The sequence below is a fragment of the Python bivittatus genome, unplaced genomic scaffold, assembly GCF_059951505.1.
Source record: "Python bivittatus isolate LINGU-HERP-01145 unplaced genomic scaffold, Pbiv_v1 ctg000340_np1212, whole genome shotgun sequence".
Lineage (NCBI taxonomy): Eukaryota > Metazoa > Chordata > Lepidosauria > Squamata > Pythonidae > Python > Python bivittatus.
This window is the reverse complement of record NW_028277056.1, coordinates 1,762,094-1,774,921: the sequence shown is the minus strand read 5'-3', so window position 1 is coordinate 1,774,921 and position 12,828 is coordinate 1,762,094. Positions and strand designations below refer to the sequence as shown.

Here is a 12,828-nt window from a genome sequence, read left to right as displayed (position 1 = left end):
GAGAAGATGGGAGTTGTACCCCAACCAACCTGGAGGGGAACAACCGCCTAAAAACTGAGAGTCGGAAACATGCTGCCTGCTGATCCCCAGAGCTGCTCTGGATGGGCTGTCCCCGAGCCACCCCCCTGCTGCCACATTCAGGGGTGGCACGAGGGAGCCTCCTGCCATCCTTGGGGAGCCTTCGCATGCCAAGATGCCCAAGAATCCCCCAAGCCATGGGCACTCTCCCAGTGGCCTTAGGCCAATCCTTCTCTCTCCATCCAGCCTCCCTTGTAGAAGGGTGCTCTGGACACTGCCCTGAGCGACTTCAGGAGCAAGAAATCAACTACCTGCTTATTCTGGCGTACAAAAGAGATGCATACAGCAAATAAATATTTTTTGTCTGTTTTAGCCAACAGCTCTTCTCGTCAACTGATGACACAGGGTCTTTTTGTAGGAAACTTCCGTAAAGGAGAGTGGATGAGGATATGGATGGGCAGGTAGGTTCAATTCCTTGGAAAGATGGGCGTTGTAGTGAGGAAGATGCTGGACCAGGAGCTGGGAGGCCTAACTCTAGTCCACCTGCAGCCATGGAAGCTCCCTGGGGGACTAGAGAGGATGCAAAAGGAGGTTCTCCAGGCAAGACTTCTCCTGGAGGAAAGGCAGGAGATAAATAAAATGCTGCCTCTTGGGGTCATGGAAGCTCCATCACTGGAGGTTTCCAAGCAAAGGTTCAACAGCCCTTTGTCTGGGATGGCCTGAGGATTCCTGCCCTGAGCAGGGGTTGGACAAAGGCCTTCAAGTTCCTTCCTACCCTAGGACTCGATGATCTGACAAGTAAACAGGCAGATAAATAATCCAAACTCTTTCAAAAGCCTCACCCCCAAATCTCATGACGTCTGGTCATCTGGCAAGACGGCAGTCATTTTTATGTTAATGGTTCTTATTATTCTCCCCATAAAAACATAATTCTATTATTTCATTTGGGGGCATGGAATACCCTCTTTTGGGGAGAAAGGAGATGACAAATGCAGGATCTCCTTTGCTTCAAGGTCTAGGTGCTCCTTGTTGACCTGCAAACTATATTTCAACCACTGAAGAACAAAAATGTAAATTGTTAGGAGGCAGCTGAAGGCCCAAAAATCTGGTCAAGCAAATTGCCATTTCTGGGGATTCTGCAGGATGGGATGGGACAGGCTCCTCCTCACTCCTTGCATTTTTTTTAAGAAGGTGAAGAAGGTTTTTGCATTCCAAAGGGTATAATTAGCTTTGAATCTGTCCCCAGATCATAAAATATGTCCTTCCTTGTCTAGACTGTCAGCCCTTCAAGGCAGACCAGACTAGGAAACCAATGCCACGTAGGTCAGTTCTATTTTTATTGTAAAGCTGTAGTCATTGAATCTTAAAAGTCTAAATGTACTGCCCCCCCCTTTATCTTCATGTGAACTAGGGAGGGGATTGTCTGAGATGTTTACTCAGGCTACTTTCTTGGCCCAGGCATAGACCCCTTTTATCTGACTGTTGCCTTGGTTGCGGCCATTCCTCCTGTCCTTCCAGGCCATTCCCTCTGCCCTCTACAAGTTCTTCCTAGATTTTCCCTAAACTGGGATTGGGGCAGAAGCAACACATGCAGAAACAGAGTGGGTGTCCAGACAAGGAAACCAAAACCATGAATACTGATACTACCTTTGTTGGAAGGTTGCAATAACAGAATCTTGCAAGCCTGAAAGCGCTCCCCTCCTCCCCTGCCTTTACCTTCTGGAGAACTAGGGAGGGTCAAGTCTGAGAGGCTTCCCACACACCCCTCATTTCTGCTTTGGACTCAGATTTCTCTTCTCAGACCCTTGTTCAGGCTGCGGCTCTTCCTCCTGTCTCCCAATCATTCTCATTACAGCAGAGCTTTGACTGCATGGTGGTGGCCACCATCTTGATTTTTTTGACCTCCCCCAAGACAGCCCAGCAAATGCCCTGTTCCCCCCCCGCCCCCCCCCCCAGAAAGCCCTGTTACCTACGGGATGCTTGACGGAATAGTTCATGATGATGTAGTCACTGCCCATCGGCAGCCACGAGCGCAGCGTGATGACGTCGCGGTTCTTTAAGGGTTTCGGGCACTTCCCTGCCAGAGAGGGAAGAAGACAAGAGGACTCAGGAGATGAGCCAGCAGCTCCAAACGGCAGGAGAGCCTCGTGCGCAGCAGTGGATTTCTCCTTCCCCTGCTGTGTCCTGGCAAACGGGAAGGCAGAGGCTCTCCCAGCTACATAGTAAAATGGCCAGGGTGGGACTCCAATGATCCCACCAGCAGGAAAAAGCAAGGAGGAAGGGACCTGGGGATCAGGACTCCCACTGAGCCAGGAACGAAGGCTGCTGCTCATTTGGGAGAGGTTAATTCCTGAACCTTCAAAGAAATTAACATAGCATAAATAAACAACTGAGCGGATTTCTACTAGCAAGCAGACCAAGGACGCTTCAGATGTGGGAGGCTCCGGTGCAAATTAATAGCAGTAGATTTGGAGGACCATCGAATGAGCAACGTCCTGAAGAAGTGGCAGAATCTTGTGGAGCTTGGTTGAGCTCAGAAAACTAAGCAGGGTCTTGGAGAAGAGGCCACCCAGAAATGGCAGGTGGGAGGGAGAGGAGGCTAGCCTGGGAAGTCAGAACACACACACACACACACACACACACACACACCAGAAGCTGCCTATGGCAAACCACTTCCAGGGTGTTTCCAGGAAAACGCCACAGGGGTGTCCTGAACTCACCAAGAGCCACACTCAGCTCAAGGAAGATGTTACCTCTGAAAAGTCCAGGGGTGGGGGGACACTGGGAGCTCCCATTTGGGGTTTTAAAGACAGGATATCATTAGGGTTTCTAATTAATCCAATTGTGCAAAAGGCTGGTCTCTTCCTTTAGTGCCCCCACCCACCCAGGACTTTCCCTGGGCTGGAAATGGATCAAGGTCTCCCGCCACCACCCCATCGCACCGCAACTAGAACGCTTTAGCTATTATCTTACGGAATGATATTGTTATGTGATGAAGGCAGCAAGCCTTGAAATCAAATAAAAATGCCATTCCATAAGATAATACGAACATAGGCATAGCACTGTAGTTGCAGTACAGTGGGGGGGGGGGGGGGAGAGACCTTGATTAAAATACAAAAGGATGCAAAAAGATGGCCAGGCGCTCCGGGATGAGTCCCCGCAGCTGGGCTTCCTCTGGGGATTATCTCGGCCAGCCTCTCCCCCTGCCCCAGCTTCTCACAGGCGTAGTATCCCACATCTGCGTTGACGGTCAGCTTGCCGATGTCAAAGGTCTCGATGACGTTCGTGTCCCATTTTTTCCTGTATTCAATATCGTGGAGCACGTCGTACAGAGTTTCCGCGGAGATATCTTTGCAATCCATCCTGCACTGGAGAGACACAGCAAATCAGAAACCCAGTAATCTCAGTATGTTTACCCAGGAGTAAGTCCTGCTACCTTGAAAGAGAACAATTTTCAGTTACCTGCCCGAAGCACTGGAGAAAAACTCCCCCTCTTCGATTAAGCACGTTGGTCAACCATCACCCTTCGAAAGAAAACTGTTTCGTGGGTGGCAAGGTGCCAAACGAATAGAATGAATTATGTGCTTTTAACCTAATTACTAATTAAACTAATTAAAATAAGCCTGTGTCCCAGAAACTCTGCAAAATAACCTCCTTTATTTTGACACCACTGAAGGAAGGAAAAGCTAATATGCAAAGTCTGAGATGTTTTAATGTTAAAAATGCTTTAGGAAAATACACACTAGTATCTTCACCTTACAGTGCAACCCTCTTTCTAGACCAGTGTTTCTCAACCTTGGCAACTTGAAGACGTGTGGACTTCAACTCCCAGAACTCCCCAGCCAGCCAGGCTGGCTGGGGAGTTCTGGGAGTTGAAGTCCACACGTCTTCAAGTTGCCAAGGTTGAGAAACACTGGTCTAAAAGCTGGCCCTGGAAGTGGGCTTGTCCTAAGTACCAGAGTTCGCTGCCCCTTCTCTGCACACCGGCTCCCACATCTGGGGCCTTAGCCGTTTCCCGCGGCACCCTCCCTCGCTCTGCCTTCCCTTTCTCCATTATACTGCTGTCACTCATTTGTGGTGAATTTGCCAAAGACAGAGAAAATGCCAGCTCAGCAGCCACAGAGATTAACTTCTCATTTGAGGAAAGACCTGTCAAGCCCCACCCCAGCTGTTGGGCAGGGCGGCCCTTCCTCTCCCAGATGCCCTGGGCCCTCCCTGCTCCCTTGTCCTGCAAGGAGGAGACTGCAGCAAGAGCATGATGTGTCCCTACGTGAACTTGGCTGTGGGCATGCAACCTCGAAACAGAACTCTACTCCTGAAACTCAGCCTTCCCCATCCTTCATCCCCAGCCTGCACACCCAAAGGCTGTGGAAGGATGCTGCATGTCAAGGGCAGCCATCTTGGAAGTGCTTTGGAGGGCTCCAGAAGGGGGGACAATTTCGAAAGATGAGTGTCATGAAGCGCCTTGCTAAACAGCAGCCACCATAAGTGATGGTGGCCATTGGCGTAGATGGTTTCAAGGCAAATTCATGGAGAAGGTGGCTATTGATGGCTTCTCGTCTTGATGGCCACCAACAGCCTCCAGAATCCTTGAGGACCATCTCCTGGGCATGGGCATGGATGGAGGCCCTGGGCACCTTCCTGTGATTGTGAGTGCCCCAAATGCGCCAAGCGGGCCAGACAGGTCCTTGGCCTGGTGCAACATCTAGACCAGTGTTCCTCAACCTCAACAACTTTAAGATGTGTGGACTTCAACTCCCAGAGTTCTGGGAGTTGAAGTCCACCCATCTTACAGTTGCTGACATTGAGAAACACTGATCTCAACCGTTCCTTGGTTCTTGGAACTGCACAGCTCTTATTCTGCGCATCTTCCGAACCTCCACCACATACATATACATAGGTGTGTGTCTGTGCACATGGGCAGGCACACACAGGTTCCTTGTGCAATTAGCAGACTGTCACGTGACAGCCCTGCTTTCACGGCAAATGGGCTTCAGGATTCATTTCCAAGCTCTCTCATTATTAATCAAGCTATAATTTACGCTGGCTCGCAAGCCAGGCCACTAAATATTTCATCAGCCCCCGTGAAGCCATTCATCCCCACCACCCTACCAGTCAAGAGCATGCCGAACAAAGGCGGAAGGGTCTCTACTCAACAGAAAGGCCGGGACCCTGCAACCTGATGCCCACGCTGCTGCAGCCGTGAGCCTCCTCTGCAGAGCACCCGGCGGGGAGGAACGTACAACTGAGCCTCGGCCACCAACCCGAGCCTTTTGCCAGCGGCCGTATTGCCTAACCGTGCCACGGGGCCAATTTCAAAGGCCCGGGCTGGTTTTTCCACTCTCGCTCCAGATGGTAGATGACACCGAAGATGCTTCTCACAAAGGAGGAAGTAACTCAGAAGCCTGAGGAGGGAAGTGGGGGGCCCTCAGACCAGAGATGCTAAGGGGGGAGCAGCCCAAGCAGGATGGTGAGGGCGAGGTGCCCTCTGGAGATGCCCTTGCCCCAAGGCAGGCCCACGCCGGCCCTCACCCCCCTGCCCTCCACCCTCTTACTCGCGGGTCCAAACATCGCTCTAAGCTGCAGCCTTCCAACAAAACGGGAGCAACCAGAAGGGCTGATTCCTTGCTCCGTTTGCAGCCCATCTCAGCAATTCCATTAAGAACTGGGGGACAGGAAGTGGGGAAGCGATCTTCTAGAGCAGTGTTGCCCAAACTTGGCCACTTTGAGATGAGTGGACTTCAACTCCCACAATTCCCCAGCCAGCGTGCTGGCTGGGGAATTCTGGGAGTTGAAGTCCACACATCTCAAAGTGGCCAAGTTTGGACAACACTGCTCTAAAGGCAGAGGGGCCAATGCTGGGCCTGGGGTGTCCTGCAATTCTGCATTGTCTCCCCATGAGAGCTCACATCAATCTGGGGGTCTCACACATGCTGCACGATAACCCTAAAACCTGCATCGAAGCACCCAAGGAAAGCTCCTTTGCAAGCCGGCCCCACTCATGGGCCTCCTTGGCTGGTTGGATTTATTTATTTTGGACGCTTTTATGCCCTTCAGTCACTCCCACCCTATCGTGAGTGAAGGACAAGCAGCCCAGCACCCCGTAACTAAACCGCGGCATGGCCAGCGAAGGTGGAACTACACACTGGAGCATTTTCTCACATGCAGATGTGGACAAAAGATGGCTCCCCTTCTATCCCCACCTCAGAAAGCCATCAACAAAACCAGGTGGAGTTCTGGCAGATGATCCGCCCAAAACAGCCCCATTTTGTCTGCGAATGCCATCCTTAGCTTGACTCCAACTTGCAATGAATCACAATTCTGCGTTCTTTATCCCCTGTGAAGATGCCAACCTTGATGTGTGCATGAATGCATAATTACGCCTTGGAAATTTAGAATATATTTGCTATTCCAGCGCAGCTGTTCCCATTTTACCTTAGCATCACATACAATCCTTAGTTAACTACAGTTCTTTCTACTACGCAGTGCTTCTCAACCTTGGCTATGCTGGCTGGGGAATTCTGGGATTTGAAGTCCACACATCTTAAAGCTGCCAAGGTCGAGAAACACTGGACCACACTGTCAATCCTACACACATATCGTCCTTTTAACGGGGCCAGATACGAAATACTGCTGCACGTCAACAAACATGGTCGAGTTTTGCTTGTAAAATACCGGTGACAGAAATCGGAGGACGGTGCCAAGTACAGACACAAGGATGTTCCAAGAATATCTGCAGGCGCACGTCGAAGCGCACACAGGCGAGCTGGGCTTAAAATCCGCAGGCAACTTTGGAACATAAACCAACGTTGGCTTTTTCGATACTCAGCTAAAGCTCTTCGCCCAGGCCGCTGGCGAGGGTGACTGGCGCCCTTGTCTTCTTTCTTGCTCTCCCCACCCCGGTGGGTTTTCTTTACCATCGTTGTTCTGTCTGGGGCTGGGTTTTGTGTGTGTTTTGTATTGAATTTGTATTGTATTGAATTTGTATTTGTATTGAATTTGTATTTGTATTGTTAAATGCTTTAACAATTAAAATGCTTAAATGCTTTAAATGCTTTAACAACTGTAAACTGCCCAGAGTCGCTGGGAGCCAGGTGGCATATAAATTTAATAAATTATTATTGTGGTGGTGGTTGTTAAACAACCAAGCTGCATTTAGCCTGGCAAAGCGGTTTCCCTGCTATTACCTTGCCTTTTTCTGGTACTGGCAGTTGCATAAATGGACCACTTATAGGCTGCCCAAATAATAATAATAATAATTATTATTATTATTATTATTATTATTCATTAAATGTATATGCCACCCAACTCTCAGCGACTGGGAGCGTATAAGAACAGTAGAGATGCAACTCCTACATTAGCATAATGACAGAAGCCAGAACTGATATCCAAAAACGTGCAAAGCAAGAGGAGTGTTGGGTTCCAATTATATCTATATCTATATCTATCTATGTCTTTTATCAGTCTATACGCAGACCATTGTAGAGCCCATATTCTGCCAGCACACATTTTCATTCCCTAGATTTCTCCCTTGACTTTCCCCCTCTCTCTTGCTAGTTTTCAAGTTTACAGAACACCCGCATTTTGTTAAAAAAAGCACCACAACATCACTGGGAATCTGGGACTTAGTTGTGTTTGCATTTCTTATCCCCTGGCATTTCTTCCATGAGCCACTCCCAGCAGCTAGCAGTCTAAAATAAAATGTCAGCATTTATGCACAAGGTTCTAAATGCTTGAATTTAGTAGGTCTTGAATATATGTATGCATCCAACACACCCACAAATATACATATGCATATACATATACCCACACATACGTGTAGCTATGGGGGTGTATTTCTTTTTTCCTAAAAAGAACAAGGGCCAAATGCAATTTCCAAGTAAAGGCATTTTGGAGTTTGAAAGGAAGACAAAACTTCTATAGGCTGTCCTTGTTTAGTGACTGCCTCGTTTAACGACTGTTCGCAGTTACAACAGTGATGAAAAAGTAACTTTGCACCCAATCCTCACATTTATGACTTTCGCAGGTTTGTAAAGCAAAGGAAAGCCGAATACAGATTGTAAGCACAAGCGCAGTTTCACTTAGTGACGGCTTCACTTAATTATGAAGTTGCCAGTCCCAATTGTGGTCACTAAACGAGGACTCCCTGTACTCTTCTCCTCTTCTTTTCAGCTCCCCTTCAGGAAAATCTTTTATTTATTTAGATTTAGTTGTCAAATTTATATGGCTGCCCATCTCACACAAAGTGTCCCTGGGTGGTGTACAATAAAGCCTACTATTAAAACCTACTACAAAATCGATTAAAACAACCTTTGGAAGGGAAGCCCGTTTTACAAATCCACAATCTTGTCCAACTTGGCATCAATTACCCTCCAATCAATTCCTTCCTCCCTTCCTCCCTTCTTCCCTTCCCTTCTGCTGGGCATCTGCTTGGTTGATCCCTGCGGCCACAGCTTTTCTGCTTTGGGTACTGTAATGAGATGACTGGAATCTTAAGGCATTTGGCAAGATTGGGGCTGATTTGCAAATACTCAGGCTGAACAAGACGGGCGCATCCACGGGCTAAGTCCTTCCAACAGCGCTGCGGTCTCTGTCCGGGGGGGCGGCAGGGGGCATTCATCCCTTAACAGCTCAGGAGTGAGCCCAGGCCCTCTCCAGACTGGTCCAGTTGCTCCTCTCCCAATCCACAAAGGAGGAGGGGAGCAGAATCACCCCCTTTAAAGAAACCACTTAGTTCACAGAGCACGCTTAGCCCAGTGTAATACAATACACTGGACTTAAGAGGTTGGTTAAGCCCCAGAACACTAACCAAGATTAATATAGCCCGGAAGGGGAATGCACTCCCTGGATCTTCCATGGAGCCAGGTTAGCGCATTGTGTGAATGCAGCCAATGGGCGTCTGTGCACAAGACTTTGCCCGATTCCCGTTTCATGAGCCAACTCACTGGCCTGGGAGAGCTCCTCAAGACGCTGCTTGAATCCACCCCTGATCTCCTCTCGTCCTCATCCTCATCACTGATTCTGCCCCAATCCTCCTCATCACTCCTCCACGGTTACTCCACCGTCCTCCAAGGAGCTCAGGCTGAGAGAAGCAGGCGGAGAGCTGCCAAGCCCCCACTGCTAGTCCTGAAAGGGAGGGGGAAGGGAAGCAGAAGAGGGGAGGGCTCTGTGCCCCTCTGCCCTCTTTCCTCTGCCCCCTTTTAACCCTCCCCCCCACCCCCAGCAGTTGCAAGGTCCCATGCACCCACAACCTTTCAAAGGAAGGAGGAGGGTGGAGACCCGCTTTCCCCTCCGAGGGCCTTCCGGATTCCCCGCACATCCGCAGAGCTGATGCCAGGTCCTGAGGGCGGTTCTGGGACTTTGGTTCCAGGCTCAGGTGGAGCAAAGCCAGCCTTCTCTCTGTGGAGGACCCCCAAAAGCTAACCAAGAGACCCCGCTTGCAAGAGCCCTCCTGGACCAGCAGGCGCCCAGGAGCTCAACCTGCAGCCGAGGCCAGCGGGACCCTGAATGTGGGGCTCTGGCTTCCACCTCTGGCTTGGTACCACAAGGAGTATGTGTGTGTGTGTGTGTGTGTGTGTGTTCCTGGGTGTGCATGTTGCAAGTCTGGGTGTCGGGGAGTGAACAGATAAAGCCCAAGGTTCAGCAAACAAGTTTCTCTAACAAGCAGCGTCAGCAACCGCAGGAGATGCAGAGGGAGAAGGAGAGAAGTCACGCTTTCTGGCCGAGGGAATGGTGCAGAGGGGGGGGAGGCCTTGAGGGGCTGGGGAAGGCGGGGGCAGCAGCAACAGGGAGGGGGCCCTGGGCACCAAGCTCCATCAGCGCAGAGCACAAGGGAGTTCCCTGCACAAGTTGTGCAAGAGCGTGATCTGGGCTCAGCGGGGTCCCTTGTGTAGGGACCGGCTCTGGGTTGGGGTGGCAACATTCACAGACTGCACACTCACACCGCACACTCAGCCAGGTCGCTCACTGGCCCAGAGGCGACACCGAGGTTAGGTTTTCAGGCTTAGGGCGTTGTGCAAACCGACCCCATTCGATTTGCCCATGGTTCAAAATACCGGTCAAATCTGGGCCCTTCCCGGGAGGGCGATGTCACACGTGTCATGACATCGTTAAGCTAAGGATGCAAATTGTGCAATGTGCATTATTTGCACAAGGAGATCATGCCACTTGCGACATTGTTGTGCTCCCACTCACAGGCTTCTGTGTGCGAAAGCAGAAAATGGAGTAATTCAGGAAAAAGAATGGTTTTCTACTAATTAGCCGAGGAGCTTTTAATTAGCAGAAAACCACTCTCTCCCTTGCTCTGATTCTCTTCCACACGGGTTGGGCGCTCCCAGAGCCCCCGGGTGGTCAGGGGCTCCCCACCCCGCCTGGGTTTCTGGGGGCCTCTGCGAGCGCCCACCTCCGGCCTGGAGCGGATTCCTCCCCCCGCGTGGGGCACATCTGAAGCTGCCCTCGGCTGCTCTCTTCCAATTAGGCTGCTGAGCGCGCAGAATACATTTCCATCGATTTCCATTTTGCGCTTTGATCGCGCTTGCCAAGAAGCTTCTCCCCCCGCCGCGGGTTAGCTGCACCAGATGCCACACGAGCGCCAGCTCTACCTTCTGGCTGGCTCCTGAAATTCACCCGCCTTCGTTTTTATGTCACGCTGGCGGCCAGAGAGGCACTGCCTCCCCCGCGGATGGCGCAGCGCCTCTCGGGGAACAGGTGTCGGCCTGGCTTCCCCAGGAGGCGAAGAGCAGGTCAGCCGCCGTGCCCCTGCTCAGCTCGCTCTCCCGTGGCTCTGGCTCGACGCGTTTCTCCACTCCGCTGACGGAGCCGACCAGCCGCCCAAGTCCTCAAAAGCACAAATCTCTCGCCCTCGGCGGCAGCCTGCTGCTCTTCGGAGTTGTGACTTGCGCAGCAGCGGCAAAGCTCGCCCGGCACTCCCTCCCTCGCGCTCTAAATATGCCTCCAGACAGCAAGAGAGAGGTTGAGACCCCAAGCCTCGTCCCCCGGAGCCAACCTGGCCAGGTTAGGGAGGGCATATAACTCCTCTTGTCCCTGAACCTGCATTGAGCTGCCTAAATTACACACACCTCACACGAGCAAAGTTTTCTTAGGATCTTACCAACATCAGAGCCATTCACAGAGAGAGAGAGGGGAGTCAGGTGGAAGGGCAGGAGATGCGAGGGCGATCGCCAAGCGGATTGTGGGGGGAGCAAGAGGATGCAAGGAGGAGGTTTGCTCCTGCTTTACCACGGCAGGCAGGCCTTTGACTGCGTGGACCATGCCCCAATGTGGAATGCGTTCAAGGAAAAGGCAGGTCCCACCCGCCGACTCTTCCTCTGAAGGACAAGAAGCTTCTGTTAAGGGCAGAGTGTGGAGAAGCAGGGTTGTTGTGGAGGGGGAGGGGCGAGACGGGGATGCCCGTTGCCCCCACCCTGCTCAAGGCGGGCAGCGAGGATGAGAGAGGCAGGCCTGGGGCAAAGTTCAGGTCAAAACACTCGCAGTTGGAGGCGCGGGGAGGACACCCCTTAGGTGAAAGCGAAGGAGGCTTTGAGCTCCGTATGGAAGCAAAAATGGAAGTGGAACAATCTACATTAATATTAATGAAGAAGACAACGTTAATGTCAACATGCTTGCTTGGCAAGCTCAGAGCTGACGGCAAAGAAGCGAAAGTGTTGGATAATTTTGTTTTCCCGCACTCAAGAACAGATAATGAACTATGTGCTGAAGGAATAAAGAGGAAGCAGGAGGAGGAGGAGGAGGAGGAGGAGGAGGAGGAGGAGGAGGAGGAGGAGGAGGAAGAAGAAGAAGAAGAAGAAGAAGAAGAAGAAGAAGAAGAAGAAGAAGAAGAAGAAGAAGAAGTAATAGTAGTAGTAGTAGTAGTAGTAGTAGTAGTAGTCGTCAATGCCCACAAAGACCAGCATAGTTTTAGCAACTGTTTTCCCTGTGGTTATGTACGGCTGTGGGATGTGGACATTAAGAGCAAGATGCCTTTGAACTATGCCTCTGGGTAGAGCCACCAAGAGTCCTAAGGACTGCAAGAAGAACAAAATCCACCCTGGCCCAACTAAAGCTTGACTGCCCCTTGAGGAGGTGAACATCAAGCACAAACTCAGGAAGCTTGAGTGGACGATGGGCTACAAAAGGCGCAGAGCTTGTCGAGATTGGGAGAAGCAGGACGAAGGGGAAGGGAGGCGACTAATGCATCGAAGAGATTACAGGAAGGTCCTTGGAAGAGCCGCAATATGCTACTGGAAACCAAACGAGCTGGCCAGCATTTCTCCACGCAATCGCCAGGAGGCCAACCCGATCTGATGGCACCTAACTAACTCCCTTACTTCTTTCTCCTCCGATACGGATCAAGGATCAGAAGACAGAACGCACCCTGCCTTTGTGAAAAGCACTTTTCCTTGCCATTGTCAGAGGCCTCGCCATGCGAAGGGGGCGAGTCGCTCCTCTGCTGGGGGGAGAAGCTCGCCCCGTCTCTGATGCCAGCTGCACTGGCTCCACAAGGCTAAAAGGAAGCCGTGCCCCCTGAGCCCCTGGATCTGTCTGAGACCACGTCCTGCCTCACTTGAGCAGAATTCATACCACAGCAGGAAAACTGGATTTTCCTGGACTTGCCCTGGATTCTGTTTTGACAAGGTCAACCGATATAAGGCATGTTCTTGTGCTGCTCCAGAGGCAAAGAGGGGATGTCACGTTCAGGCCTTCTGCCAAAACTGCACGGCTGACGGGCCCCCTTGCCCTTTCGAGCAGGCCTTCACCGGCGGGTGCCAACCGCCAGCTCTTCCGCAGGGCCGTGATAAGCACGATGTCGGC

The 12,828-nt window shown here is 51.3% G+C and overlaps 1 protein-coding gene across 1 annotated transcript in view; it reads right to left on the bottom strand.

Annotated features, from left to right (window-relative positions):
* The window catches only part of STARD10 (StAR related lipid transfer domain containing 10), a 37,049-nt gene that overhangs the window by 9,333 nt on the left and 14,888 nt on the right, over positions 1-12,828 (bottom strand). The window contains exons 2-3 of the mRNA XM_007428181.2: positions 3,239-3,386; positions 1,992-2,095 (exon numbers count right to left, since the gene is read on the bottom strand). Of these exons, the coding sequence (XP_007428243.2) occupies positions 1,992-2,095; positions 3,239-3,386 (252 nt within the window). The remainder of the gene's footprint in view (positions 1-1,991; positions 2,096-3,238; positions 3,387-12,828) is intronic.